This window comes from Geotrypetes seraphini, chromosome 3, assembly GCF_902459505.1.
Source record: "Geotrypetes seraphini chromosome 3, aGeoSer1.1, whole genome shotgun sequence".
Classification (NCBI taxonomy): domain Eukaryota; kingdom Metazoa; phylum Chordata; class Amphibia; order Gymnophiona; family Dermophiidae; genus Geotrypetes; species Geotrypetes seraphini.
This window is the reverse complement of record NC_047086.1, coordinates 325,369,025-325,396,943: the sequence shown is the minus strand read 5'-3', so window position 1 is coordinate 325,396,943 and position 27,919 is coordinate 325,369,025. Positions and strand designations below refer to the sequence as shown.

Genomic DNA, 27,919 nt, shown 5'->3' with positions numbered 1-27,919 from the left:
CGTTAATGACACGCTTAAGCGTTATATTAGGAAATTGTATGTTGGCCTAGCTGCTTGGCTGTTATAAATAAGAGAGAAACTAGGGCACGGAGTTCTTGCAGCTGCCGAGAGCCTGGCGATGCTGCTGTCCCAGAGATGCTTGAAACTCAGGTGGTAGAGTTTCTGTACCACTTCAAGGACATATTGAACAGAATGCTGTTTAGTCCTCGTGTTCTCAGCAGAATTCATCCTCCCACTCTGCATTAAAAAAAAAAAAGGAATTCTGTATTCCCCCACCAGCTGAAACTTCCTCATACCTTTATACACAGCCCATCAAATAATTAAATTCAAATGCCATTTTTGAAATAAAAAGTCAAGTGAAAAGCTGAAATATATTCCAATCATTTGTGTAAAAGTGGCATTTCAAGTCTCAAAATATGGCATAAAATCTGGTGCGTGGATGTGAAACGCTAGTTACACATAAGCAGGTTTTGGTGAAAGTCTGCCTCAAAGCCAAAACATAAAGAACCTTTATAAATCATAAGCCAAGTAACTAGCTTTGCTAAGTAATACTGGAAGGGATATGAAATGAACCTGACAAAATAAACATACAATTGCAAATGTTCACCGTTTAATTTTATTCAATAATAACAAGTAAAAGACTGCATTTCCATTTGTGGTTACTAAGCGTTTATTTCATACAAAGTGACAATAAAAATTGATGCGCCCCCTACCGATTAAATGAGATGATGCAATCCCAACTATGTTTATTAAATGTAAAACAGCTTAACTTTCAGTAAGTGTTATAGTCAGGTTTATGTGTTAAGAGAAAAAGCAACCATAATTAGTCCAAAAAGAGCAAGACTAAAGAGAAGCCTAAACAATTCCAGGCCGTGCGAACATAGGCAGATGATAACTGTTGTAATTCAAATAGTTCAGGACGCTGTGCTCCACCGGGCTTCTATAGCCCTTTTCTTCAAAGTATGTTTTCAAGTAAGTCTTGGGATGTTCAGTAAGAATGAGTTCCCTATCCACTACCTGTCGAGCTAATGCTTCCACGGAGGGCTGGTCAGGCAGCTACAAAAATCGGAAATATAAGTAAGAGCTGGAATGCATTCATGCTACATGCATAATTGCTGCTTCATAAAACAATGCCCAACAAGTCTCAAACACCAAGTTACACCATATTACATAAAGACTCTAATTTGCTAGTGATGTCTGCCACAACCCTAAATGAGTGACTGGGGGGAGGGCATTCTTTCCACATTTGGCTGCATGAATCTGCCTGGAAGGCAACAATATTTAAATAAAGCATCAGTTATCACAGCTGTGGTAAAGCTAGCAAGTGCATATATTGTATTACACACTGGGAAGACTCTAGATCAGGGAGAGACTTCCAATTTCAGGCTCCAGGCGAACAAAGCTTAGCTGCTTTGGAAAGATGATAAGTTTGATCTCTGGGGAGGCAGCCAACTGAGCATTACCTTAGCCATTCCCACAGGATGGCAGAGGCATCAGATAGAGAGGCAGCTGGTCCCGGCAGCTTCCCAGCAGGAGTAAAGATGCTTGGTGGCAAAAGCCAGCAGGGAGGAGGGAGCCAGGCTGCATCTCCCCCTTTATTTAACGCATGGCCACATTTGAGGACAGAACAGCAGTGACAGAACATAAAGCAAGCCCAATGCAGCATAGCTTCGTGCTCCAGCATCACAATTTTATTTCCAAATGGTTACGGTACAAGTTTAAATCACAGCCACAATGGCCTTCACATTTTTTTAAATTTTATTTTGTTCTTTTTTTTTTAACAGTTAATGGGGAAAACATAAACAGAACATTATTTAAATATTCACAAGGTCAGCGCTAGGTATTTATTGGACTTGAGCATCACTACTTTTAGAGTGATCTAGCTCTTGTCTTTCATTAGCACGAAAGCAGAGCTAATAAGGACAATTGGGGCAGAACCATTGTCAAATCATTCAAAGCGGAGGATTCATTTTTTTCAGAAGCTTTGACTGCTTCTAAATGTTACTTACACGTAAGATCCCAGACCTTTTCAGGATAAGTATTTTTATTTCCCCATTTTATAGCACTTGATTCTTAATAGGAAGTTGAAATGAAATTACTTAGCATTGCCCTGAACAGATGATGATTTGTAACCACTCCTGTCACCAAAAGATCCTGGTGAAATTCCTCAAAGAGGCATTTCCAGGGGGTGCTTAAAAGTTCTCAGCCCAACCAAGAAGGGAATGATGTGGATATGGTTCAATCAATGATCTGAAATAATGTAAAAAAAAAAAAAAACCCCAGAATTTCGTTTCTGCAAATTGGCACATAAGGAAATAAGATAACACTCTTTTCAGCAATTTAGGAAGTTGGTTGGTTTGGTTGGGCTGAGAACTTTTCAGCACCCCCCTCCTACAGCTATTTGTCAGAGCCACAGATACAGTGTCTCTGTGAACCCTTTTACCCGGGTTGCCACACTCTCAGTCCTACAGAGGAGCTGAAGCATATTAGTAAAATGGACATTTGGCATCTCTAAAAGATCATTTTCACTCTTCCAGTGTAGCAATAATCAATTTATTATTACATTTATTTTGAGGTTTCAGCTGTTTAATTTTTGAATTAAAATGTCAAAAAGATTTTAAGATCATAGCACATCACAGCGTTTGACATTGCTTTATACCAGTCACTCTGATGTGTTCCTCTACAACCTAGAATTTCAGCTGTAGCCAGAGTCCTGGTTTTCCTGTAATTTGAGGCAGCATCAGCTTCTATATAATCTGCTCCTTTGTGCATAATTTGTTCTTCCTCACATAATAGAGTGAAATCAGCGCTCTGCTGCTATTCGTTCTACACTGCCCTCTGAGTTGCAGCCTCCAAGAATTGTCTGCACCTTTACACTTCCTCTACTTGCAGACACAATGCATTTTGCCACTGCCCACCCTCTCTGCAGGTTACCTATTGATTTTCCTATCCCCTCCATTTGTTATAATTGCTGCCCTGGCAGTAACTGTAAACCCTGGCAGTATTTGCTCCAGTTGGAACTGCAAAGCTCTGGCAGGAATGGCATCAGAAGTGCCAGGGCTGGGAGTGGTGGAAGGGAAGGTGAAGTGCAGGATGTTGGTGCGGGGTGAAAGGAAATGGTGCAAAGTAGCATCATCTGGTGGTTTTAGGGCTACAGGATGCGGCTTTCTTGGGGGAGGAAAGTGCGACATTGCATAATTTAGGAGGAATGCAGGAAGAATGAGGCGATCAAATTAGAAGTGAGAGAAGGGGTTAGTGTGTGAAAGGGTAGAGTATGAAGGAGTGAGGGTAGGGAAGGGGGTAAAAGTCTGGGAATGAGTGTAGGGAAGGGGAAGATGGAGGTGTGAATCTGAACAAGGGAGTGGTTTAAAAGTGAAAGAGGGGAAGAGGATTGGGAGTTGGAAAGGGAAGAACTGGGAGATAAAAGAAAAGAAAATGATGAAGGAGTGAGCAGAGAAGGCAGAATGGAATGAGGAGATGTGTGGAGATGAAAAATGAGGAGGAAAGTAAAAGACAATAGCCCAGAAAGGGATGTTATAGCTTAGGAAGTGAATGATTGTTGGTGAGTATGAAAATGATACTTTCAGTCAGGAAGAGAGAGAGAACATAAGAGATTGAGGAAAGGAAGTACAAATGAGGAGCAGAGGGATATGGGTGACTAAAACTACATCAGGTGTATACCTGACTGGGCCTCCGCGTGTGCGGATCGCCGGACTCGATGGACCATGGGTCTGATCCGGAGATGGCAGTTCTTATGTTCTTAGAAGTGATAAGTTATGAGGGGCCACTGAAAAGTTCTCAGCCCAACCAGCACAGTTGGGGCAGTCTCCTTCAAGGGTTACACTTAGTCCAGTGATTTTCTACATTTTTCATTCCGTATTTTTCCGATGGAACAAAAAACATGGAAAATCACTGGATAGGCTGTTGTGAGTGGAGTCAAAGAAAAAGGAAAGAAAGTAAATAGAGAGAGAAATGAATGAAAAACAATATATAATTAGAAAAAGTGAGAAAATAACAGGAAAAAGGAAGCAATGGTTCAGACCAACACAGCAGATTGGACAAATATTGTATTTTAAAGGGATATTTTAAAAGACAGATACATCCCCTCTCTCTCCCTTTTCTCTCAACATTGTAACTTTACCCTACCATCAACCCCTTCCCTCACAATCAAGTTTGTCTAGTCTATGTTTTAATATACACTGTCTGTCCTCTAAATATTGAATATATTAACTCCTCTTCTTTTTTAAAATTTTATTGTAATGTACACCGGCCAGATATTTATTTGATGGTCGGTATATTAAAACCTAATAAACTTGAAACTTGATCCTCAAGTCAGGTCTGCTCCTCATGTTGGTTGGGAACACTGCAGAGCGAGACGTGTTCATTTTTCAAAGTGACACCTAGGACTGTCACTGCAATGACCACACTAGGCATGATTTGGGATGAAGGGGCATGGAGGAACAAAAATAGGGGGGAAATCTCCAGGTAGTAGCAAATCCATGGCACCAGATCCCAGAATTTGTTCTGAAGGGGCTAAAAATACAAAGGAAAAAAAATGGAAATCATTGGGGCCACAACAAACTGGATACACCTTAGAGATCAATCCCCTTGCTTAGGCCACAGCACCTAACTCTGGGACACCGGCGATTTGGGGGTCAGTCTCTTCATTCCTTAGGGCTAGTTGGGCCTGAGTGCACTGTGAAGGTGGTGCATTCAAGCTTAGGAAGAGAGGGTGAACACAGCTACTACTAATAACTAAACAGTAATGACAAGAATGCACATTGGAATAGGCACCCTGCAACCTTCGGGCTAGCAAGTATGCACATTGGAATAGGCATCCTGCAACCTTCGGGCTAGCAAGTATGCACATTGGAATAGGAACACAGCAACCTTCAGGCACCCTGCAATCTTCAAATCCAGCTGGGTAAGTCACTTGGGAAAATAAAAGAAAAAAACTGGAAGAATTACTATTAATAAGAGGCTCTTGCATACATATATGCATGCAAAAATACATATTTGCCACAGAATCATGGCAAAATATCATAAACTGTGTGACTGATTTTTCTAACTTTTGCTGGTTTACCCTGGTACTGTCATAGCACACCAAAGATTTTGGTTGTAGCTGATGAATATCTTGCTACACCAGTCCTGTTCCTTGAATCTCAAGGTCTCTGCTGCTGCATCAACTGCCAGAGATTTTTGGATTTCTTTTTTAAACTAACACAGTATCTCCTTTAAGTCTCTCTTCAATAATCTGAAGCATAGCACACATATGCTGGCTGACTCCGGTGACATATACAGTAAGCACTGCTGTGTGATCACATGCCAAGTCCATGCATAAAGATGATAAAAACATATTTAAGAAACAGAGGGTGCATTAATCATGCTTAATCATGCCAAAGTACAGGCATTACTGTAGAGAATAGTGATGATTTGGATACAGTGACATGAATTTTGTTTCACACTTCTAAAAGTCCAAATACCTTAATTACTGCTAAGAGCTATACTGTTTAGGCTAATGATGTATTTCAATTGGCAATTAACAATGTGCCACGTGTGGTCAAGCCATTATTAACCAAATAGGGCTGGCATATTCATCTAGCCCTGAAAAGCACATTGAAAGTGTTCATCTCATGACATATTTGTTGAAAGTCTTGATACATTCATTTTTTCAATGTTTTGATTGATAATTATTATATATTTTCTGTACATGGAAAATATTCTGAACTGCAATAGGAGTGCAGTGTTTAGATCTTAATGGAATATGTCTGTTAAATGCTTAGGGCCTATTTACTAATAGGCTCAATATTTAAAAGGGTTTAACTGGGCAGGGGAGGTTCCTGCTTGGTTAAACAGGAACCTCTGTCAATATTCAGCAGCATATGACTGGGTAGTGCTGCTGAATATCACTGCTAACTGGATATCCCTAGCAGCTAGGTTAGGAGTGGGCTGGGAGGAGGAGTTAGGGCAGAGTTAGCTAATTACGTACATACAATTAGGACAGCAAACAGCTTAACTTTATGTACCATGTTAATTTGGTGCTATTCTGAATATTGGGTAACTTCTGGATCAGCTGACACACCCAGATATTCAATACCAAGAGCTATGAATGCCCTGGCGTTGAATATCTAGGGTTAGGTCAGCCTACATTTGGAAATGACTTGCAAATCGCTTACCACCATTTACGGCCTAAATGTTTTCTACCACTTCATGTCAATAGAGAAAATGTTTACTAAATAGGGCTTAAGGCTCTAAGTGTTATATTTGTGCAAATAATTGAATTTTCAGTACAGCTTAAGGCAAAAACAAGTTTATCTGTACATGCTGCTTGTAATTTTTTAGTTTAATTTTTGTTCTTACCTGCTAATTTCCTTTCCTTGTTACTGCTAGACCAGTCCAGGGTTGTGTCACCCTATTAGTAAATGGATTCAGAGAAGCTGAACTTTCCAATGACATCACCAGTATAAGGAGTGATCCAGCCTGAAACTTGTTGGCATGCTAATGCCAATGCTGATAAACACACAAAAAATATACAAACACAGGAAACCACAAAGAAACACTCTGCAACAGAACTGTAAATCTTATAATATACTTTACCTGAGTGCTATAAGAAATTTCCTGTATGCTGCAGCCTTCCAGGTTAGGAACTGGACTAGCTTAGCAGGAATCAAGGAAAGGAAAATATCCACTCTCTATTTCAAGCTCTCTATTTCTCAGGGCAGGAGGAAAACAAGAAACCCTCCAGTACTGCCCTGCCAAAGACACTATCATATCTGGCCCAGACATTAATTGTGTAGCCCAGAAGAATAGATGTGTGGAGATTGCGCTAAGAAGTTACTTCAAACAGAGCGACAATAGATCTTTTAGCTACAATCTTTAGAACTGGCAGGTTAAATAATCACATAGAAAGGAATTTTTCTCAAGAAGTTTTTCATTCATTCACAATTACCAGTGGCTACATACATCCTGTAAGATTCATTCTTCCCTATGGGCATGTTCTTAAACTCCCGAGACACCATCATTGTCTTTACTTTCTCCGCAGTGATGGCCTGATTTTCTCACGCTTTGGCGGTTGGAGACGTTGGATTTGATTATATTCTGGCGTCCTTCTAAAGCTTAGCTTGTTAGTAATCCCCGCTCCTGATGAAGGTGGCGAAACAGAGCTCTGTCGAGTGGTGATATTTATTTCTACAGACAGCATATATTCCAACAAAGATTCAGCTAAGTACTTTTATGCAACAGAGTTTTGAATTAAATTCCCCACTCATCATTTGATGTTGTGAATTGTTATAAGGGAATATGAACTTTACAGGGTCTAAGTATTGCTCTTGACTCAACATATGAATTGAATGCTTATCGATTAATTTGAGTGGCGATATTCCCTCCTAAAGATAGCATATATTTTTACAAAGATTCAACAAAGTATTCTTATGCAGTAAAGTTTTGATTTAAAATTCCCTTTACATCAAGTGATACTATGAATTGCTATAAGGGAATAAAAAGCCCAAGAGCTAGTCTCGATGGGCGAACTTAACGCGGGGCTGGGTGGCCCGCAGGATCGCCCATCGGACTAGTTAGGCCGAAGGAGGGGTCGGGGTAGCGTGCCCAAAGGGGGGCGGTCCCTCAGAAGGATTAGCATTGGCTGTCGCGGCCGAAAGGAACTGTGGGGGAGGGAGGGGTTAAAAAGCAAGGCTCGCGGAGGACCCGAACAGTTTGGGTCCTCCGAAGCAGCTTTCCCGCCCGCCCGCCCTCTAGTTTAGGGGTGTGTAAGGAAGTCAGGGTGGCGGTATCCCGAGCTACTGGCTAATGGGCTCATCAAGGGATGAGCGGTGGGCCGGCTGGGAGCTGTGCCTGGTGGGTCGGATGACCCGGGATAATGGGGCATGTGTGGGACATGCCACCCCTCGGACCCTTGCTTAGACGGCGGGGTCGGGGGCCTATTACATCTAATGGTAGCTCGGGATCAAGGTCACAATGGTGATACCATTGTTATGGGTTATTGTTAATGCTTATTTATGGCTGTTAATTTATATATTGATTTATGTTAAATGTTATCTGAATATGTTAATATTCAATAAACAGGGCTGCGGCCAGGTATTACCAACAAAGTGTCTTGTCTCTTTGAGATAGGTGAAAGGTAGGTTGGAAAGGGGGTAATGTGTTATGTAGAGGCGGGTCACTCCAGGTCCCGCTGTTATATGAACTCTATAGGGTCCAAGTATTGTTCTTGTTTCAACGCATGAATTGCACACTCATTGACTTCAAAATACCTTTTTATCTATTTTTGCATGAACTTTTACTGTTAGCTTCACGTTTAACTTGTTTCAGTATCAAGTACTCCTATTGAAACAGGAAATTTTTATGAAATATTTTGAAGTATGTTATGGATTTTTGGACAATATTTGCACTTGCACTTTAAGAAATTTTAAGGAGTTCAAGCACTTTTACATTGTGATGTTTTGGGAGCTTATTTACTTATTTATTATCTTTTCACATTTTTTAACATTTTTTTGATTTTGCAACTCTTATCAATTTTTTTCATTGCTCCTTTTTCCCTTGGTGAGAATGTTTGAAAATGAATGACACTATTTGATTATATAAACAGGACTAAATGATGTATGAAGCAGTTCTTATTTAGACTGATGTCTGGTGCTGGTCACCAATGAGTTTCTGCCTGAGCCCACAATCTCGCGTATTGAACCTGAAGGGCTCATACTGATGTCCATCACTTAAAGCATATTTTTACATTTCATACATTCTCTCCAGGAGAATAAGAAGGTTTGCCAATTCCATTTTTGGATCCTATATACTATGCCACATACGAAGAGAAAGGCAGCAGTTAGAGCAGCTCTCCCCTCGGGCTCTAAAAATGCACCTACCTCCCAGAAGATCATTAAGACCATTGTGGTCTGAGCTCCGAGATCAAGCTCTGGAGGATCCCCAGCATTGCCATGTGATGAGGGAGAGTTGATGGCATCAAGGTTGAGCGTCACTCTTTCACCTCCCAGAGAGCAATCCGCTGCCATTTGGACGCCCAGTCTTCCAATTTCCTAAGGTCTGCCTGCAAATTTTCACAATCTGTATGCATTTTAACATCTTTGAACAGTTTAGTGTCATCTGAAAATTTAATCACCTCACTCATCATTCCAGTTTCCAGATCATTTATAAATAAGTTAAATAGCACTGGTCCCAGTACAGATCTCTGCGGCACTCCACTGTTTACACTCCTCCATTGAGAAAGATGACCATTGAAACGTACCTTTTGTTTTCTATCCGATAACCAATTCCTAATCCACAACTGAACTTTTCCATCAGTCCCATGACTCTTTAATTTTCTCTGGAGTCTCTCATGAGGAACTTTGTCAAAAGTTTTCTGAAAATCTAGATACACTACATCAACCGGCTCACCTTTATCCACATGTTTATTCACACCTTCGAAGAAATCAAGCAAATTGGTGAGGTAAGATCTCCCTCGGCTGAACCCATGCTGACTCTGTCTCATTAAATCATGTTTGTCTACATGTTCCACAATTTTATTTTTTATAATTGTTTCCACCATTTTACCCAGCACTGAAGTCAGACTTACCGGTCTGTAATTTCCCAGATCTTTCCTGGAACCCTTTTAAAAAATTGACGTAACATTGGCTACCCTCTAGGTACTACAGACAATTTTAGCAACAGGTTACAGATCACTAACATCAGGTCAGCAATTTCATGTTTGAGTTCTTTTAGTACCCTGGGAGGTATACCATCCAGTCCAGGTGATTTATCACTTTTCCACTTGTCAACTTGGCTTAGTACATCTTCCAGATTCACTGAGATTTCTTTCAGTTCCTCCAGATCATCACCTTTGAGAACCATTTCTGGTTCAGGTAGATCTCTTACATCTTCTTCCATAAAGCCAGAAGCAAAGAATTCATTCAGTCTCTCTGCTATGGCCTTATCCTCCCAGTGTGCCCCTTTTGCTCCATGATCATCCAACAGTCCCATGGATTCCCTCACAGGTTTTCTGTTTCTGACATATCTATAAACATTGTTATGAGTTTTTGCCTCTTTTGCAAGTTTCTTTTCATATTCTTTCTTAGCTTTCTTTATCAATGCTTTGCATCTAACTTGCCAGTGCTTGAGTCTCCTTATTTTCTTCATTTGGATCCTTTTTCCATTCTTTAAAGGATGTTTTATTTGGCTGTAATAGCCTCTTTCAATTCACCTTTTAACCATGCTGGCTCTCGTTTCCTCTTCTTTCCACCTTTGCTGATACATGGAATACATCTGGTCTGGGCTTCCACGATGGTATTTTTAAATATCCACACCTGGTTTATAGTTCTAACCTTTGCAACTGATTCTTTTAGCTTCTTTTTAACCATTTTCCTCATTTTATCATAGTCGCACTTTCGAAAATTAAATGCTTTTACAGTAGATTTTTTTTTTTTTTTGCAACATCACTCCCGGTATCAGCTCAAATTTGATCACATAATGATCACTGTTTCTCAATGCACCCAACACAGTTAACCCCTGTACCATGCTTTGCATTCCACTATGGCCCAAATCTAAAATAGCTCCCCTTCTTGTTGGTTCCTGGACCAGTTGCTCCACGAAGCAGTCATTTATAACATCTAGGAATTTTACCTCCCTAGCACTCCCCAGAGGTACTGGTGCTCTCTTTCCAGGGGACTATCCTGGTCTGGACCATTCAAGACTGACAGCGAGGGTGGATGAAGCAGTTAGGTCAGAAAACTAGGATCTAATGCATGGGGGCTCCTAGAGTTCATGAAGCTTGAAGGAGGCAGCCGAGGGCTGCGGAGAAGACAAAGAAGTGAAGGACAGCAGTAAAGGGGACAGTAGAGAAAAAGCTTGGGCTGAAGGGAAAAATAGTGAAGAGGCGACTGGCAGTAGTCTGTTACTGCTCTTCTGCCCATAGACTTGGCCCTAGCTCCTGTTTGGCTGACACTGAGATGTTTTGGGAGCTGCACCGCAACACCAGCTTGCTCCCCCTGCCCTCGCCACCATCTGCGGCGTTTTGCTTTTTGAGCCTCAGGAATGCTTTCATCTTTCAGCTAAGTCCATTATTTTTTTATTTTTGTTGGGGAGTTGGCTGGGGGGTTCAGTGAGTGGTCGCTCAGTGGTTTTCACCTGTTACGCATATTAATTTAATTTTATTGATTTGTGAGTTTTCACCTTTCATTTATTGCACACATTGGGTGCCCAGTGATGGTGTGCGGGTGAAGGTATATTACCTTTACCTGACTCTGTTAAGCGTTGGAGCCTTGTCTCCCATCGCTGCTCCCTCACACTGAGGGCACCCTACACTTTATTCTTATTAAATTTACGCATGTTTTGCGTTATGTGTACAGGTGATTTACCTTGAGCGGCTACTCTCTGAACCCTTTGACTATTTCTGCCTTTTGCAGTTTTCTAGTCCCGCCACCACCTGAGCAGGTGCAAAGGCCAGGCAGTTTCTGAAAAATAATTTCCTAATGCTCAACACTAATAGCATGCATATGATTTGCATGCTATTAGTGCTGAACATTAGGAATTTATTTTTCAGTACAGAACAGTGCAGGAGTTCTGAGCATCAGCCTGCAGAGGAGGTATTATGTATAAGATCATTTCTGTTTAGAAAAGTCTTTGGAAGAGGATCCTTAAAAATAGAGATTATGAAGTATTTGTCCAGAAGAAAAAGGGTTCACTCAGTAATTCTACAGTGAAAAAGTTGTGCAAAAGGCAAAAAAATGTGCCCAGCAACCAGGAAAGCCTTACCCTCTGAACAGACTATTAATTTCCATAGAAGGGAACAGGTTTGCCCAATAACTAGGAAACCCCTAGCTTTCAAAAAGACTGGTATTTATTGAAAGGGATCACAGATATACTGATAAAGTAAGTGTGTGGAATACTACGGCATTTAATTAATGCTGTAAATCCTCAGGAAAGAAAGAATATCTCAAATTATTGCTTGTTTTGTATCTGTCTGAATGTTTGAAGGTCCTTTATGCCAGATCCTTGAAAGGAAATCTTTTCTACCTAAGAGAACCTGCTCTTAAGGAGAAGAGTGTGCAGTATGTGCAATAACTACAGAGGTGCCAGGATTGGAAACAAATAAAAAGAGGGTCCTGGAGTGTGAATTCATTGATGAACCTGAAACCACGACTTCCCCCTACCCTTATACACATAGCTAAAATTAAGTTGTGGATATTTATACCTGTTCAGGAGGATGTGCAAATGTTTATGCACAAAGTGTACTCTTAGACTTTGAACATACCTAGACCTGAGGACATTTATATCATAGGCAACACTATTACTGTACCACAGGGATGGCACCATGTTTGATTTCCCATATAAATAAATAATACTTATTTCAGGAGATCAGAAGAAAAGTATGATATGGAAAGATACAGAGTGCATAACAAGGTACTAATGTTTTCTTAATAATTGTACTTGTTAGAGATTTTTCTTACTTGGCTGGATGCGAGGATTTGGCGCACTTCTTGCTTAAAATCAATAAACCGATCATGATAGATGGCCAGGGACCAAGGTTCTCTGAAGTAGCTGGTTGCAAAAGAGAAGAAATTGAGTTATCTAGTGAACCTCTCATTAACCACTAATAAAGTATTTACCTGCTTTTTTTGCTTTTATAATTTACAGCTCTGGACCCATCATGATCATTTGTTCATGAAATGCCTCCCATAACAGCACGGTCAATCAATTTTTTTAATGGATGTTCCTGATGTACAGCCAGCTCTAGTAATTACATTTAAAGTGGCTTAATTCAGAGCTGTGGCAAGACCCAGTGAAGAATCCTGATTTTATCAGAATTTAAAAGCCTGAAGACCTGCAAAGGACAGTGTCTCCATTATCTGTCCTCATTTGAAAAAAGCAGATTGCAGGATTAACTGAACTGCTGCATAAACAAATTAAATTTGTGTAGACAATGACACAAATGTTGTTCAGCATTAAGGTTTCAGGATTAATAGATGGCAGAAAACAGGTCACCATGGTGTTGTAATAAGGTCCTCGGACTATCGGTTGCATGATAAACTTCTGATTTGGAAGGAGAGCTTTTAGCTGCTTTCATTTGCAGGACTAGGCTGTACAAAATTGTTTGAATATTTAACATCTTATCAAGAAAATGATCTCAGCGTATATATACACAAAGAGACAATTTTCAGCCACAATTATTGTATGTAAATAAATAATGATTAAAAAAATGAAAAAAGCAAAGAAAGATACAAATTCAATAGAAGAAAACAAAAATGTGCATTTTGGGGATCATTTACTGAGAGTTCGTGTGAACTGTCATTATCATCCATTATCCGACACATGTTCCATTACATAAAATGGGCTGTGTGGCAGATAATATGCACTAAATATCAGTAAATGGCCTCTGTATATAGTATTATTATTATTAATTATTTCTTTATTAGGATTTGGCTCATGCCTTTTTTAGTTGCAGTTGAAGGTGAGAGAAATTCAGGTACAGCAAGTCATTTCCTGTTCCTGGAAGGCTTACAATCTCTAGCATAGGCAGTGGAAAGAATGCTTTTTGTTGGGGGGGGGGCCCAAAAAGCTCCACTCTAGACCTCTCTCTCTGGCTCCTGCCTCTCCCACCCACCTCCTCTCCGGCCGCTGTCATTTTAAATCTTCAGGCAGCAGTCAGTTGCAATGAGTGAGCCTGCTGCTGTTGGCCTGCCCCGGAAGTCTGCAACTGGATGCTGCAGAATGAAGACTTCCAGGGCAAGCCGATGGCAGCAGGCTCATTCGCTGCTGCCAGAAGCTTTAAAATGAGAGCGGCCAGGGAGTAAGGTGGGTGGGGGAGTCGGGAGAGCCATCTCTTCTGACCAACAACCGCCAGTTTATTGGGGGCCATGTCCCCTGTGGCTAGAGCCGTTCCAACACCCATGATCTATAGCAGGGCTGCCCAAGTCCGGTCCTCGAGATCTTCTGGCAGGCCAGGTTTTCAGGATATCCACAATGAATATGCATGAGAGAGAGATTTGCATACCAAAAAGGCAGTGCAGGCAATCTCTCTCATGCATATTCATTGTGGATATCCTGAAAACCTGGCCTGCCAGTAGATCTCGAGGACCAGACTTGGGCATCCCTGATCTATAGGGTCCTATTACTATCCTGCAGCAAAAAGTGGCTTTAGTGTGCCTTTATATAGGACTTTCCCGCATGCTAGGGCCATTTTTATTGCAGCCGTGAAATGGTAATTTTTTTGTATTAATAACCATGTACTAATGTTTCTATTAGTACACAGCCATTTAAAACAATTACCGCATGAGCACTTACTGCCATCTATTCTGTATGTGGTGAGGACCCATGCAGTATTTCTGCACTAGTCAGTTAGTGCACAGGAATGTTTATTCTTCACCCATGAAACACCCCTTGAAAACGGGGAAATTTTTTTAGCACCCAGTTAGCATGTGCATATTTTAGAGTTACCTCACCAATTTGCCAAACTTCATTCTATATAGTTTAACAATGTTTTCAGGTCCTCAGCGGGCCACCACACACTCAAACCATCTCATTGTGCGGGGCTTTATGCTCCCACTCGTCATTGGACCCAGTATACGTTTTACTGTATATATATTATAAATATTCTTAGGAAATTTTTTTAAAATATATGCTAAAAGTACTTAGCTTGTAGATTCGACACTAATTGGGAGGGTAGAAACATCAATCACCAACATGTTTCGCCCATATGATTCAAAGGGCTTTATCAAGGCTCCCTCTCCCATTCAAACCGCTATCTTGAATGGGAGAGGGAGCCTTGATAAAGCCCTTTGAATCATACGGGTGAAACATGTTGGTGATTGATGTTTCTACCCTCCCGATTAGCGTCAAATCTACAAGCTAAGTACTTTTAGCATATATTTAAAAAAAAATTTCTTAAAAATATTTATAATATATACACAGTAAAACGTATACTGGGTCTGATGACGAGTGGGAGCATAAAGCCCCGCACAATGAGATGGTTTGAGTGTGTGGTGGCCCGCTGAGGACCTGAAAACATTGTTAAACTATATAGAATGAAGTTTGGCAAATCGGTGAGATAACATCTTGCTGATGCTGACTGATATATGATAATATTCTTCATTCAAATTGATTACAGTAGTGCCTAGGTTCACATTATTTTAGAGTTACAGCAGGATGCTTGAGCATTTCCCATGGTACACTATTTTTAGCTGCGTTGGGCACACGTTAAAGCCTAATGCAACTCCGTAAAAGGCCATTACATTTGGCAGTGCAACTCATAACTAACTGAAGGACAATCATACATTTGAGTAACTTTGAAATACTCCACATTATCCTAGTGATAAAAATACAATTCTGTGCTCCATTAGATTTTCCACTTTGAAAGTGACCAGTGCTAGTAATGAGACTACATACATATATTGACCTTGAAAACATATACACAAGATAATGTATTCACTTTCTATAAATTTCAGATTATCTAGTTCTCAAATGTTCTTCAAGGTACTTTCTCAAATGTTATATGAGAGCTCTGAATGGACATCCACACATTTGCGAGAAGTCTTTTATGCATGGTTAGAATTAATCAGAATTAATTTGCACTATTAAACTCCCAAACAATGGTTATAAATAAAGAATTATTGTCACCCATGGTTCAGCGGAAACAAGAAACCCCCTAAAAATTAGACCTTGCAAATATAGTTTCTTCCCCAGGGAATCCATCTCCCCTGAGGAAGAGAGGTTTTATGATCTGAAAAGGTTTATGTCAGCCAATCCACTGAGGCAAATCCAGTTTTTCTGGAATGTGAAGTCCCTTTACACTGAAGATTAATGTCTAGGCAACAAGTTGGAATCAGGACTTCAAAGAACAAACCATTAGATTAAACAGAGTGTGGTAAATCATCTAAACTTTAGTTGTTTCCTTTTATCTGTAACCATATAGAATACCTGCCTGTCTCCTTTATATAGGAACCTCATATCAAAAATCCATGGTTCTGTATCACAAGTATTTTAAACTAAGAGTGCAAGCATCTGTTTATTTCATATTTTTATTCTGAAATCTATCAACTGGATGGCTAAAGCACTTTGAGTGAGATTCTGTAACCAGCAACGTTGTTGGCCGCCGCCTTAAAAGTGGCTGCCAACTGTGTGTCAATCATGCGACGGTGCTGGGTACAGACTTGCACCTCTGCAAAGGTAGGCACTAGAAATGTAGGCCAAGGTTTTGCTGGCCTACATTACCAGTGCCTACCTATGATGTGAATCGTGCCTCCGTAGGCACTTTAGGCCATATAACTCCACTTCTGGCGTTAGCCACACCCACAGTGGCATTAGGTGGCTTAAAGCACCTATGGAGGAACGATTCTGGTGCCAATTTTTTAGGCACCTTGAAACTCAGTTAAAAGTGTCATTTCAATAGCATTTTTTTTACTAAGTTTGGGCATCTACCAGCGCCTAAAAAACCAGCACTGTTCAGAGAGTCTGGTCCTTTAAGTTTAGAGGGGCATTATCGAAAGGGATAACTAAGTCCATTTGCGTCTAAGTCGCAAGTCGTCCAAAGTAAAAAAAAGCCTAGGACATATTTTTGAAAAATACATCCAAAATTATTTTTGTTTCGAAAATCGTCTAATTGTACGTCTTGCCGATCTGATCATCCAAGTTGCTAAATTGTACATCTTTATACCACATTTCTGTCCAACTTTTCGTCCAAATCAAAAATGCCTAGAACAAGCCCTGTTGGACATGGGAGGGCTCTGCAAACACTGAACACCCAGACATGGCACGTTACAGGGTACTGCTGTGAACTTCACAAAAAGTGTCTTCTCCTCCCTACAGCTCCCTTATAGGTTACAGTGAGCCCCCCAAACTACCTCCAGAATTCCCTAGACCCACTTATCTACCACCCCAATAGCCCTTATGGCTGCAGGAGCCACTTATATGCCAGTACAAAAGGGTTTTGGGGGTGTATAGGGGAGTGCACGTTTAAGTATCAATGCAGTGGTTACAGGGGCTTATGGGCATGGATCTTCCTCTCTATGGGTCCCTAACCCACCCCCAAGACGACTTAAGCTGCCTATGCCAGGTGGCCAGCTGATGATTGTCTGAAAGCTGAATTTTAAAGTTGTGATTAATAATTTTATGGGGGTGGGAGGTCAGAGATCACTGGGGTAATGTGTGGAGGTCTGTTTTATGTGTTTGAAGTGCTTATCTGGTGACATTAGGTGGGTTTTTGTGACTTAGACCATGTTTTACATGGTCTAAGTCACAACGTCCAAGTTCCGTCGATCATGGGCTGTATAACTTTCAGTTATACATGCTGTACGACTAAGTCTAAGCTGGCCCACGTCCCGCCCAACTCCCGCCCTCAACACTCCTCCCGAAACGCCCCGTTTAGCTTTGGTCGTTCAGCGGCACTATGAAGGCCTAGGTCATTTAGAAATACATCCAAAACCCATTTTTATATCGGCACTTGGACGTTTTTGGGAAATGTTCGTCCAAGTGCTGACTTAGGCCGGTTTTTGGACGTTTTTCTCTTTCAATTATGAGCCCCTTAGGCTTTAGAATGCTGTGATATATTCTGGTCATCTTGTCTCTCTATTTAGTGAAATACAGTAGTGTATGATAGTATGATAGTTCAATTTTTTTTTTCCTAAATTACCAGTTACTAAGATTTTACGTATTCATTGTTTCTGACATTAAGAGGCATATTTACTAAATTACATTAGTAGTGACACAGGCACTCACCCCCTAATTCTATAAAAAGTGCTAAAGACTGCACACACACATAAATTGTGTGTGCAGTTTAATTAAATAACAAGCTAATTTGTGGCAATAATTGACATTTTCACAAGCAAATTATTGATGCTAATTAGAATCAATTACTAAATATGCATGTAAATTTGGGCACGGATCTGCACCTAAATTTTATACACAAGACAAAAAAGGAGACGTTGAAATGGGCAGATCATAGGCAGATCAGGGGTGTTAATTTAAGGTAGGCATTTACAGTAATTATAGGATAATGGCATCCATGCCTAAATATAGACATAACATGACTTCTAAGCCCAGCACTCTTAATGCAAGGCTATGGACCTCAGAAGTGACTTGTTTCACATGAGTTTTATTACGATTTTTGAAAAACTGAAAAAGTATTATGAGCAGAAAATGTGTAAAAATCTTTAATAATTTGTATTTTCATTATTATTTATGTAAATCGCTGTGAACGTCATGGAGGAATTGGCGGTATATAAATAAAAATTGAAAATAAAAACTGAAAATCTTAAAATTAGATTACTGGTTAATATTAGTTGGTACAGTTTTCCAAAGTTTTGCTGCATGTGGAGTTAAAAGATCTATTGTATCTTAAATTCTTAATGACTGGATACCGAAAAGTGTCATTATTTCTCAGATTTAACGATGGATTATTAGAAAAATTAAAGAATTGAGGCATATAGGGCTCCTTTTACTAAGGTGTGCTAACCGATTTAGCACGTGCTAATCGATTTGAGCTCACTAAATGCTAACACGTCCATAGAATATAATGGGCATGTTAGCATTTAGCGCATGCTAAATCGGCTAGCACGCCTTAGTAAAAGAAGGGGACAATCTGGAGTTTCTCCAAAACACATTTTAAATAGTATACAATAGAATTTATAAAGTTTTTGCCCTTCTATAAGTAGCCAGTGCAGTTCACATAGGTAAGGTATAATCTTATCACTTTTCTTCAATCTTAAGATTCATCTAATTGCTGTATTCTGTAGAGTTTGGAGGGTTTTTTTTAATTATAAATTTTGGGCTTTCACATATGAGCAAAGGTAATTTTCTAATAACAAAAAGTTTGCAAATCAGGGAATGCTACCTTGGACTTGGTCCTAATGGTATTACGGGTCAGACTAAAGATGTAGAAGTCACGGTCCCACTAAGGACAAGCGATCACAGCATGATCAACTTTAAACTTGACATCGGGAAGGGGAAAAGTATCAAAACCTTAACCACAACCCTCAAATTTAAAAAAGGAAGATATGATAGCATGAGAGTCATGGTAAAAAAAGGCCCAAGAAAAGGATATACACAATTAAAACGGTGGATCAGGCATGATCCCTACTGAAAAATACTATCACGGAAGAACAAAATCTCTACATTCCGCAGATATCCAAAGGACAGAAAAATAAAAGCAAAGGAGAACCAGCATGGCTTACTAATGAGGTGAAGGATGCCGTAAGAGATAAGAAGAACTCCTTTAAAAAATGGAAACGCAAAAGAACAACCGAAGCTTGGAACAGCTACTAAGACGATCAGAAGAAATGACACAAGGCGGTGAGGGATACCAAAAAGGTCTATGAGGAGAAAATAGCGCATGAGACCAAAAACTTCAAGCCCTTTTTTAGATACATTAAAGGGAAAAAACCTGCAAAAGAGGCAGTGGGTCCACTGGATGACCAGGGAAGAAAAGGGTACATCAAAGAAGATAAACAAATTGCAGACAGATTGAACTCCTTCTTTGCATCTGTCTTTACGAAGGAAGACATTACATCAATAGCTGAAGCAGTGAAAGTGTTCAAGGGAGAAATAGAGGACAGATTCACCACAGTAGAAGTGGATTTAGACCAGATATACTACTAGATCGACAAACTTAAAAGTGACAAATCCTCTGGACTGGATGGAATTCACCCGAGAGTATTAAAGGAACTGAAGGTAGAAATCGTAGAACTCCTGCTAAACCTTGCTAACCTGTCAATTAGAACTGGACAGATACCGGACGACTGGAAGATAGCAAACGTCACCCCAATTTTCAAAAAAGGATCAAGAGGAGAACCGGGCAACTACAGACCAGTGAGTCTTATGTCTGTCCCTGGAAAGATGGTCGAAGCACTGATCAAAGATAGCATAGTCTGGCACTTGGATACACACAACCTGATGAGAGCCAGTCAACATGGATTCAGGAAAGGGAAGTCATGCTTGACAAATTTACTACAATTCTTTGAAACAGTAAACAAACAAATCGATAACGGGGAACCAGTGGACATAATATACTTGGACTTCCAGAAAGCGTTCGACAAAGTTCCACACGAAAGACTTCTCAGGAAATTACAAAGCCACAGAATAGAGGGGGACATACTAAGGTGGATAGGCAAATGGCTGGAAAACAGAATACAGAGGGTGGGCATAAATGGGAAGCTCTCAGACTGGGAGAAAGTGACTAGTGGTGTGCCCCAGGGCTCAGTTCTTGGGCCCATCTTATTTAATATTTTCATCAATGACCTAGAAGAAGGAACGTCCAGTGAAATCAAATTTGCAGATGACACGAAGTTATGTCGGGCAATCAGATCACAAAAGGACAGTGAGGAACTACAGAGAGATTTGAGCCAGTTAGAGAAATGAGCAGAGAAATGGCAGATGAAGTTTAATGTGGAAAAATGCAAGGTAATGCATTTGGGCAGAAAGAACAAGGAGCACGAGTATAGAATGTCAGGTGCAACTCTTGGTAAGAGCGAACAAGAAAAGGATCTGGGGGTACTGATAGATAGGACCCTGAAACCGTCGGCACAATGAACGGCAGCGGCAAAGAAAGCAAATAGAATGTTTGGCATGATAAAGAAGGGAATCACAAGTAGATCGGAGAGGGTCATATTGCCGCTTTATAGAGCAATGGTCAGACCACACTTGAAATACTGTGTCCAACACTGATCTCCCTACCTAAAGAAGGATATAAAACTGCTGGAGAGGGTGCAAAGGCGAGCAACGAAGCTAGTTAAAGGTATGGAGAACTTGAACTACAAAGAACAACTTAAAAAACTGGGACTATTCTCCCTTGAGAAGAGGAAACTGCGAGGGGATCTGATTGAGACTTTTAAAATAATAAAAGGATTCGACAAGATAGAGCAGGATAAAAAGTTATTTACAATGTCAAATGTGACCAGGACAAGAGGTCATGGATGAAGGTGAGGGGGGACAAGCCTAGGACAAATGCCAGGAAGTTCTGCTTCACGCAGTGAGTGGTAGACACCTGGAACGCTCTCCCGGTGGAGGTTGCTGCGGAACCCACCATTCTAGGATTTAAGGGCAAGTTAGAAGCACATCTCCTCGAAAGATGCATAGAAGGATACGGGTGACTAAGTTTTCGTCAGGTTACACCTGGCTGGGCCTCCGCATGAGTGGATCGCCGGACTTGATGGACCTAAGGTCTGATCCAGAGATGGCAGTTCTTATGTTTTTAAGTAGTGGTGAACCAGGGTAGATAGGTTTAATTCCTGCTATTGCTCCTTGTGAAACGTCACCCTCCACTGCATTGCCTCAGGTACTGACTTAGATTGTGAGCCTACTAGGGATAGGGAAAGTGCCTTTTGTATTTGATATGAGCACAATGTACATGCAACTCAATTCAAGCTAAAATTGTGAAGCATGTAAAAAAATAAAAATAAATCGCTACTGCATCTCTTTCTTTTTTCTTTTTTTTTTTTTTGCAATGCTTGAAAATATACATACTGTTCTACAGTGTACAAACTTTTGCCAATATTTGGTGGTAATAAGTTTCATATGGCCTTTTTATATAGGTAAACACATTTACCAGCACTACAATTTTGAAGATTGCTTACCTCATCCACTGGGTCATAATGAAAAAAAAAAATAAAAAATGGAATGACTTAGGCGTCAGTAGGCATCTGCATGCATAATGGGTTTTGAGAAAAAAAATCTTGAAAACTTATGTGAAAATTGAATGATGAAAATAACATGAAAAATAAATACCATAAAATCAGGAAGGAATTGCAATACTCTGGCAGCAGTTTTACCTATTTCTAAGATAGAAGCTCTCTCATTTTCACATGGGTTAAAGATATGGCATTTGTGACATAAATGGTGTACATTAATATCAATTTAATACAGTAATTGTATAGGGAGTGCCATCACTTCTAGTTTTCCCATGAATGGACCAAAACTATGGATGAAAGAGTGGGATCTAGGTTACAGGCAGTTATACATTAATTTGTCAGAGAGCACAGCGTTTAGGTCATAAGCAGTCTCCATTTGGAAAGGTTAAAAGGGTCTTTATAATAATCTTTCCTCTTACAGTAATTGACATCAAAGGTGCACCAGCTTATTGCCAGTTCCAGTTTATTACTGCTGATGCCCATGCTGAAGCTAGAGGTAAAAAAATAAATCAAAATGAACAAAGAAGGCACACAAAAAAAATCTAAAGTTGGATTAAAATATCTGATGCTTAGTTAAAAACAATCCTACAATGAAGATGGATTTTTTTCTGACTATCATTAATGGGAGCAAATTAAAGAAATGTCACTTAAAATTAGATGTCTAAATTTTGAATGTTAAGTATGAATTCTATAATGGCAATTAAAACACATAATGGCCATGAGAAAATGCTACCACAAATTGGCATTTATGCACCAACATTTAGGCATGACCACTTATGTCATGTTTATGGCAGGTATATATACATGTACCTAAATGTGGCATCTTGAGTGCATAATTGATAGTATTCATAAAGGTCCAGATTCTCTATTTGTCGCCGATATTGGGAAAGGGATCTAGGTGTCATTGTAGACAATATGATGAAACCTTCCGCCCAATGTATGGATGCGGCGGACAAAAAAGCAAACAAGATACTAAGATTTATTTTAAAAGGGATGGTTAACAAGACAAAGACATTACAATGCCTCTGTATCACTCCATGATGTGACCTCATCTGGAGTATTGCATTCAATTCTGGTCTCCTTATCTCAAGAAAGATATAGCGACACTAGAAAAGGTTCAAAGAAGAGTGACCAAGATGATAAAGAGGATGGAACTCCTCTCATATGAGGAAGGCTGAGGGGGAAATATGATTGAAGTCTACAAAATCTTGAGTGGAGTAGAACGGGTACAAGTGGATTGATTTTTCACTCCGTCAGAAATTACAAAGACTAGGGGGACACTCGATGAAACTGCAAGGAAATACTTTAAAACCAATAGGAGGAATTGTTTTTTCATTCAGAGAATAGTTAAGCTCTGGAACGCGTTGCCAGAGGTTGTGGTAAAATGGATAGTGTAGCTGGTTTTAAGAAAGGTTTGGACAAATTCCTGGAGGAAAAGTCATAGTCTGTTATTAAGACATGGGGGAAGCCTCTGCTTGCTCTGGATTGGTAGCATGGAATGTTGCTACTCTTTGGGTTTTGGCCAGGTACTAGTCACCTATATTGGCCACCATGAAAACAGGCTACTGGGCTTGATGGATCATTGGGCTGACCCAGTAAGGTTATTCTTATATTCTACCTAAAAAGCAGCCATGGATCGCATGCCAATCACACAATGGCACCATCGTGCATCTGGGAAAGATAGGCGCCGGAAATGTAGGCCAGGGTTTTCCACGTCTATCTTTGTGAATTGCGCCCAGTGGCATTAGGCAGTCTACAGTACCTAAAGAGGTACATATGATTCTGATGCATATATTTTAGGCGCCAGTAGGCACGTTAACTTTCATGTTTTTTGCCATTTTAAACAGCATTAATTAACTTACCCCCCTCTTTAAAAAATAAACATAGCACTTTTTTTTTAGCGCCGGCTGCAGTGATTACAGCCCAATAGAATTCCTATGAGCATCGAAGCTCTTACCGCCATGGCCAGTGCCAAAAACTGCGCTACAGTTTTATAAAAGGGGGGGGGGAGTTAATTAGGTGCTGGTATGGTGCCTAAGTTTAGGTGCCTAAGTTTAGGCGCCTTTTGTAGAATTTCCCCTAAAATGTGCATTAGAATAGCTGGAATGCTTATGATATTTTAGTCCAGAAAATAAGTTTAGCTCTAGTTATTATTCATAAACAAAATATGGAATTTTAATTCTTATTTAATTCTAGTTCTGTCAATGATATTAATTTTAGTTTTTATTCAGTCTTCTCCCATTAATTTTTATTCTTATTCAGTTCACAAACTCACCACAAATAATTTCATTTATTGCTTCTTTTTTATTCTGAACAAAACAGACACAATTACAAACACATCAGGAACAGTTCTGAGAATATCACTTGCACATAACTTAGTGCATTTTTTAAAGTGTAAAACCAAACCAAAAGCACAGGGCTTAGTTCTTTTCTCAGGAACTTTAAAGCCTATATAGGTAATCCTTAATAATAATAATAATTTTATTCTTATATACCGCCATTCCAAAAAAGTTCTAGGCAGTTCACAACAAGGTGAGCTAATACATGGGATACAGATAAAATACAAATTAGAATAATGGACTTAAAAACAGATAGAGACAGAAAGCATTTATAATATAATGCAGAAAATACCGGCATTAACCAATAGCAATTGGATATGCATTTTAAAAACTTTTGTTTTCAGTAGATGCACAACACATTGCCAGAAAATGTGGTTATATTTATAGCTGATTTGGAGTTTAAAATATATTTGGTAGGTTTCTTAAATAACTATAGACCAGTAGGCTGGCTTTACTGTATACTTGGAAAGAACTTGCCTGTTGTGATCTGGGTACTTCAGCTCAGCTAGGGCCAGCTAGAGGTCTTCTCAAGCTGCGCCAGCAATACCACACCCAAATGGCACAGAAAAAAACACTGCTCTTCAGCTGTACTGATTTTAGTGGGTGGTGTAGCTAACCCTATAAGTGGACCCTGGTGGGCTGAGGATCTTCTTCTCAAGCTCTTCAGCTTGCTTGATTGCTGTGGTGTAGCCACGGGTAGGACAGAGTGGGCAAGGGCCAATGCACTCAGGGCTGAGGTGCAGTGCACACTCAGCAGCAGCATGGCGATGGGTTGTAGTGGTTAGCAGGGATTATGAGGATGACACTAAAAATTCTGTTCTTCACTGTCAGCAGTTTGCTGCCTGTCTCCGAGGGGAAGATTCTCAAAGTTTCGCAGTAAAAATTGACAGGTCACTGTCGAAGCCGTTCTTGTAACGATTTTAAGAAGGTGAGTCATTCTACAGGAGCAGAAACACACCTTGGAATGCCTATGGGTAGAAATTCCATGTGTAAGGGGAAAAAGGATAGTGAAAGGAGTGTACCACCATCCGCCTGACCAGGATGAACAGACATATGCTGAAATGCTATCAGAAATTAGGGAGGCTAACAAACTTGGTAACACAGTAATAATGGGTGATTTCAACTTCTCCAATATTGACTGGGCAAATGTATCAGGGCATGCTAGGGAGATAAAAATTCCTTGATGGAATTTATGGAGCAGCTAGTTCAGGAACTGACAAGTGGTGAAGCAATTCTAGATCTGGTCCTTAGTGGAACGCATGAATTGGTGAGGGAGGTAATGCTGCTTGGGCTGCTTGATAACAGTGATCATAACATAACTTAACTTTAAAAAAGGAGACTATGAAAACATGAGAGAATGGTAAAAAAGAAACTTATAGGTGCAGCAGAAAAGGTCAAAAATATACATCAGGCGTGGATGTTATTTAAAAATTCCATTCTGGAAGCCCAGAATAAATATATTCCATGTATTAAAAAAGGAGGAAAGAAGACCAAACGGCAGCTGGAGTGGTTAACGAGTGAGGTGAAGGAAGCTATTAGATCTAAAAGAGAATCCTTCAGAAAATATTTGTAAACAGCACAAGGAATGTCAAGTCAAATGCAAGGCGCTACTAAGGAAGGCGAAGAGAGATCTTGAAAAGAAGATTATGCTTGAAGCAAAAATGCACAGTAAAAAAACTTTTTTAGGCATATTAAAAGCAAGAAGCCAGGAAAAGAAACAGTTGGATCTCTAGACAACCGAGGGATAAAAGGGGCTCTCAGGGAAGACAAGGATATAGCGGAAAAATTAAATGAATTCTTTGCCTCGGTCTTCATAGAGGAAGATGTGGGGAAGATACCGGTGCAAGAAATTGTACTAAATTCTGATGAATTAGAGAAATTCATACAAATCTCTATAACACTAGATGACATAATGGGTCAGTTTGACAAATTGAACAGTAGCAAATCATCTAGACTGGATGGTATACATCCCAGAGGGCTGATAGAATTGAAAAATGAATTTGCAGAGCTATTGTTAGTAGTTTATAATTTTTCTTTAAAAACCAGCATAGTAATGGAAGACTGGAGGGTGGCCAACATGACACCGATTTTTAAAAAGGGTTCCAGATGTGATCCGGGAAATTATAGACCGGTGAGTCTGACATCAGAGCCAGGCAAAATGGTAAAGACTATTATAAAGAACAAAATGACAGAACATATTGTGACAGGGAAGCTCCTGTCCCAGTGAAAAGGACTGCTAAACCCATCTAGCCCTGGACTCTGTAAAACCTGTCACAGTATGCACACAAGACTAACCCACTTGGAAAAATTGCCCCTGAGAAAAACCTTTATAAAACTGCTCTCCACATGGAATTTGGGGGTCATTTTTACAATTTCACCATAGCTATGTTACTTTGAACTCATGGCCCTACAAACAAAGTTTTAAGGATAGCTCCCCCATGAAATATCTCTTTGAAAATCTGGAGGCTGTCTGAAGCAGCAACTAATTTGTTCTTGCTCTGCAACTTCGGTGTTGCTTGTTGGTCCCAGCTCCCTGTCAGTGGCCTTGTCCTTTTGTAACCAAAATGCTGTGAAACAGTCATAGACACTTATCTGCAGAGGGGAGGGCAACATTCAGCGGTCAACTTTACCTGGATAATTACTTAATTACCCAGATATAATTGTTTCAAATTGATGCTCACTCAGTTATAAGTATCTTTCAACAGAAAGAAGCCTCATTAGCCCTCATTCATGATATGTTACGTATGTCTAGGATAGCAGTGAAGAGGAGGCACTCTGATCATGCTTACATGTTGATTTGAGTACCAAAAATGAGCACTGTGTCCAGAACATTCCATCCCTGAACCATTTTGAACTTTTTTCCAATCTTTATTTTCAAACATTTTACAATGTTCCCTACCCACATAGTCCCCTGGATTCTGTAAAGGTCACCAACACTTGTGCCATATTTTGGATGTGATCCAGAGATGCGCATGTAAAAAATCACTTTACAAGCCAATTAACACACAATCATTTGGATTTGTGCATGCTTCTGTCTGCATGTTATTTTGTAAAGTAGCGTGCCAAAATCGTCTCACTCACAACCAAAAAGGGGGCAAGGACATGGGCGCACTCAGTGGCGTACCTAGCATATGTGACACCCGGGGCCCATCATTTTTTGACACCCCCCCATCTATATGAAAAATATATTTTTTAGTAACAATCCACATATTGCACAACAAGAGTGTACCTAGGAAAAGGCAGCATCTTAAACACTGCAGTGAGCACTAGAACACCAACACATACATTATAAAACTAAACAAGCCAGATCCCGCACAGTCAATTGATCCTGCAGTCAATGCCAACTGAAAACTATGTCCTTTTCATATACACAGAACAGAGATACACCCTCGCCCAATATGGAATAATCACAAACTAAAAATAGAAATATGTAGACAAAAGTTAAACTGAACCGCCCAAGAAACCAGACTCTGCATACAATGCAACACCACAACACCACAAAAACAGTGACACATATCCCCTAATACTGTGCAAAATATAAAGACAGTAGATGTAAATTTGAAAAAACTGATACATAACAATCACCACTTTACAAATTAACAAATAAAAATAAAACAAATAATGAGAAATAAGAAAATACCATTTTATTGGACTAATCCATTTTTCAATTAGCTTTCAGAGGCCAAATCTTTCTTCAGAACAGTACAGTATACTGCTGTTATGCTATTCTGTCCTGAGGAAAGGGGTGTATTCCAATAAATTGCCTTATTTCCATTTCCTATTTATAAACTTTTATCAATACAGTTACAATACTACTTGATTCTAAGTAAAGCAACAAAAAAATCTTTCTACCTTTTGTCGTTTCTGCTTTAATCATCTTCTCTCTCTTCTTTCTATATAGCGCTTGTCCTCTCTCCCTTCCATGCAACATCTGCCCTCTCTTTGCCCCTTCCACCC

General features: G+C 39.8%; 1 protein-coding gene across 3 annotated transcripts in view; it reads right to left on the bottom strand.

Annotated features, from left to right (window-relative positions):
- Positions 1-597: 597 nt before the first annotated feature.
- Positions 598-27,919, bottom strand: part of CFAP61 (cilia and flagella associated protein 61) — a 481,993-nt gene continuing 454,671 nt past the window's right edge. For all 3 annotated transcript variants that reach the window (XM_033939263.1, XM_033939265.1, XM_033939264.1), the window contains 2 exons: positions 12,456-12,546; positions 598-1,056 (listed from right to left, as the gene is read on the bottom strand). In XM_033939263.1, the coding sequence (XP_033795154.1) occupies positions 856-1,056; positions 12,456-12,546 (292 nt within the window). In that variant the 3' untranslated portion in view covers positions 598-855. The remainder of the gene's footprint in view (positions 1,057-12,455; positions 12,547-27,919) is intronic.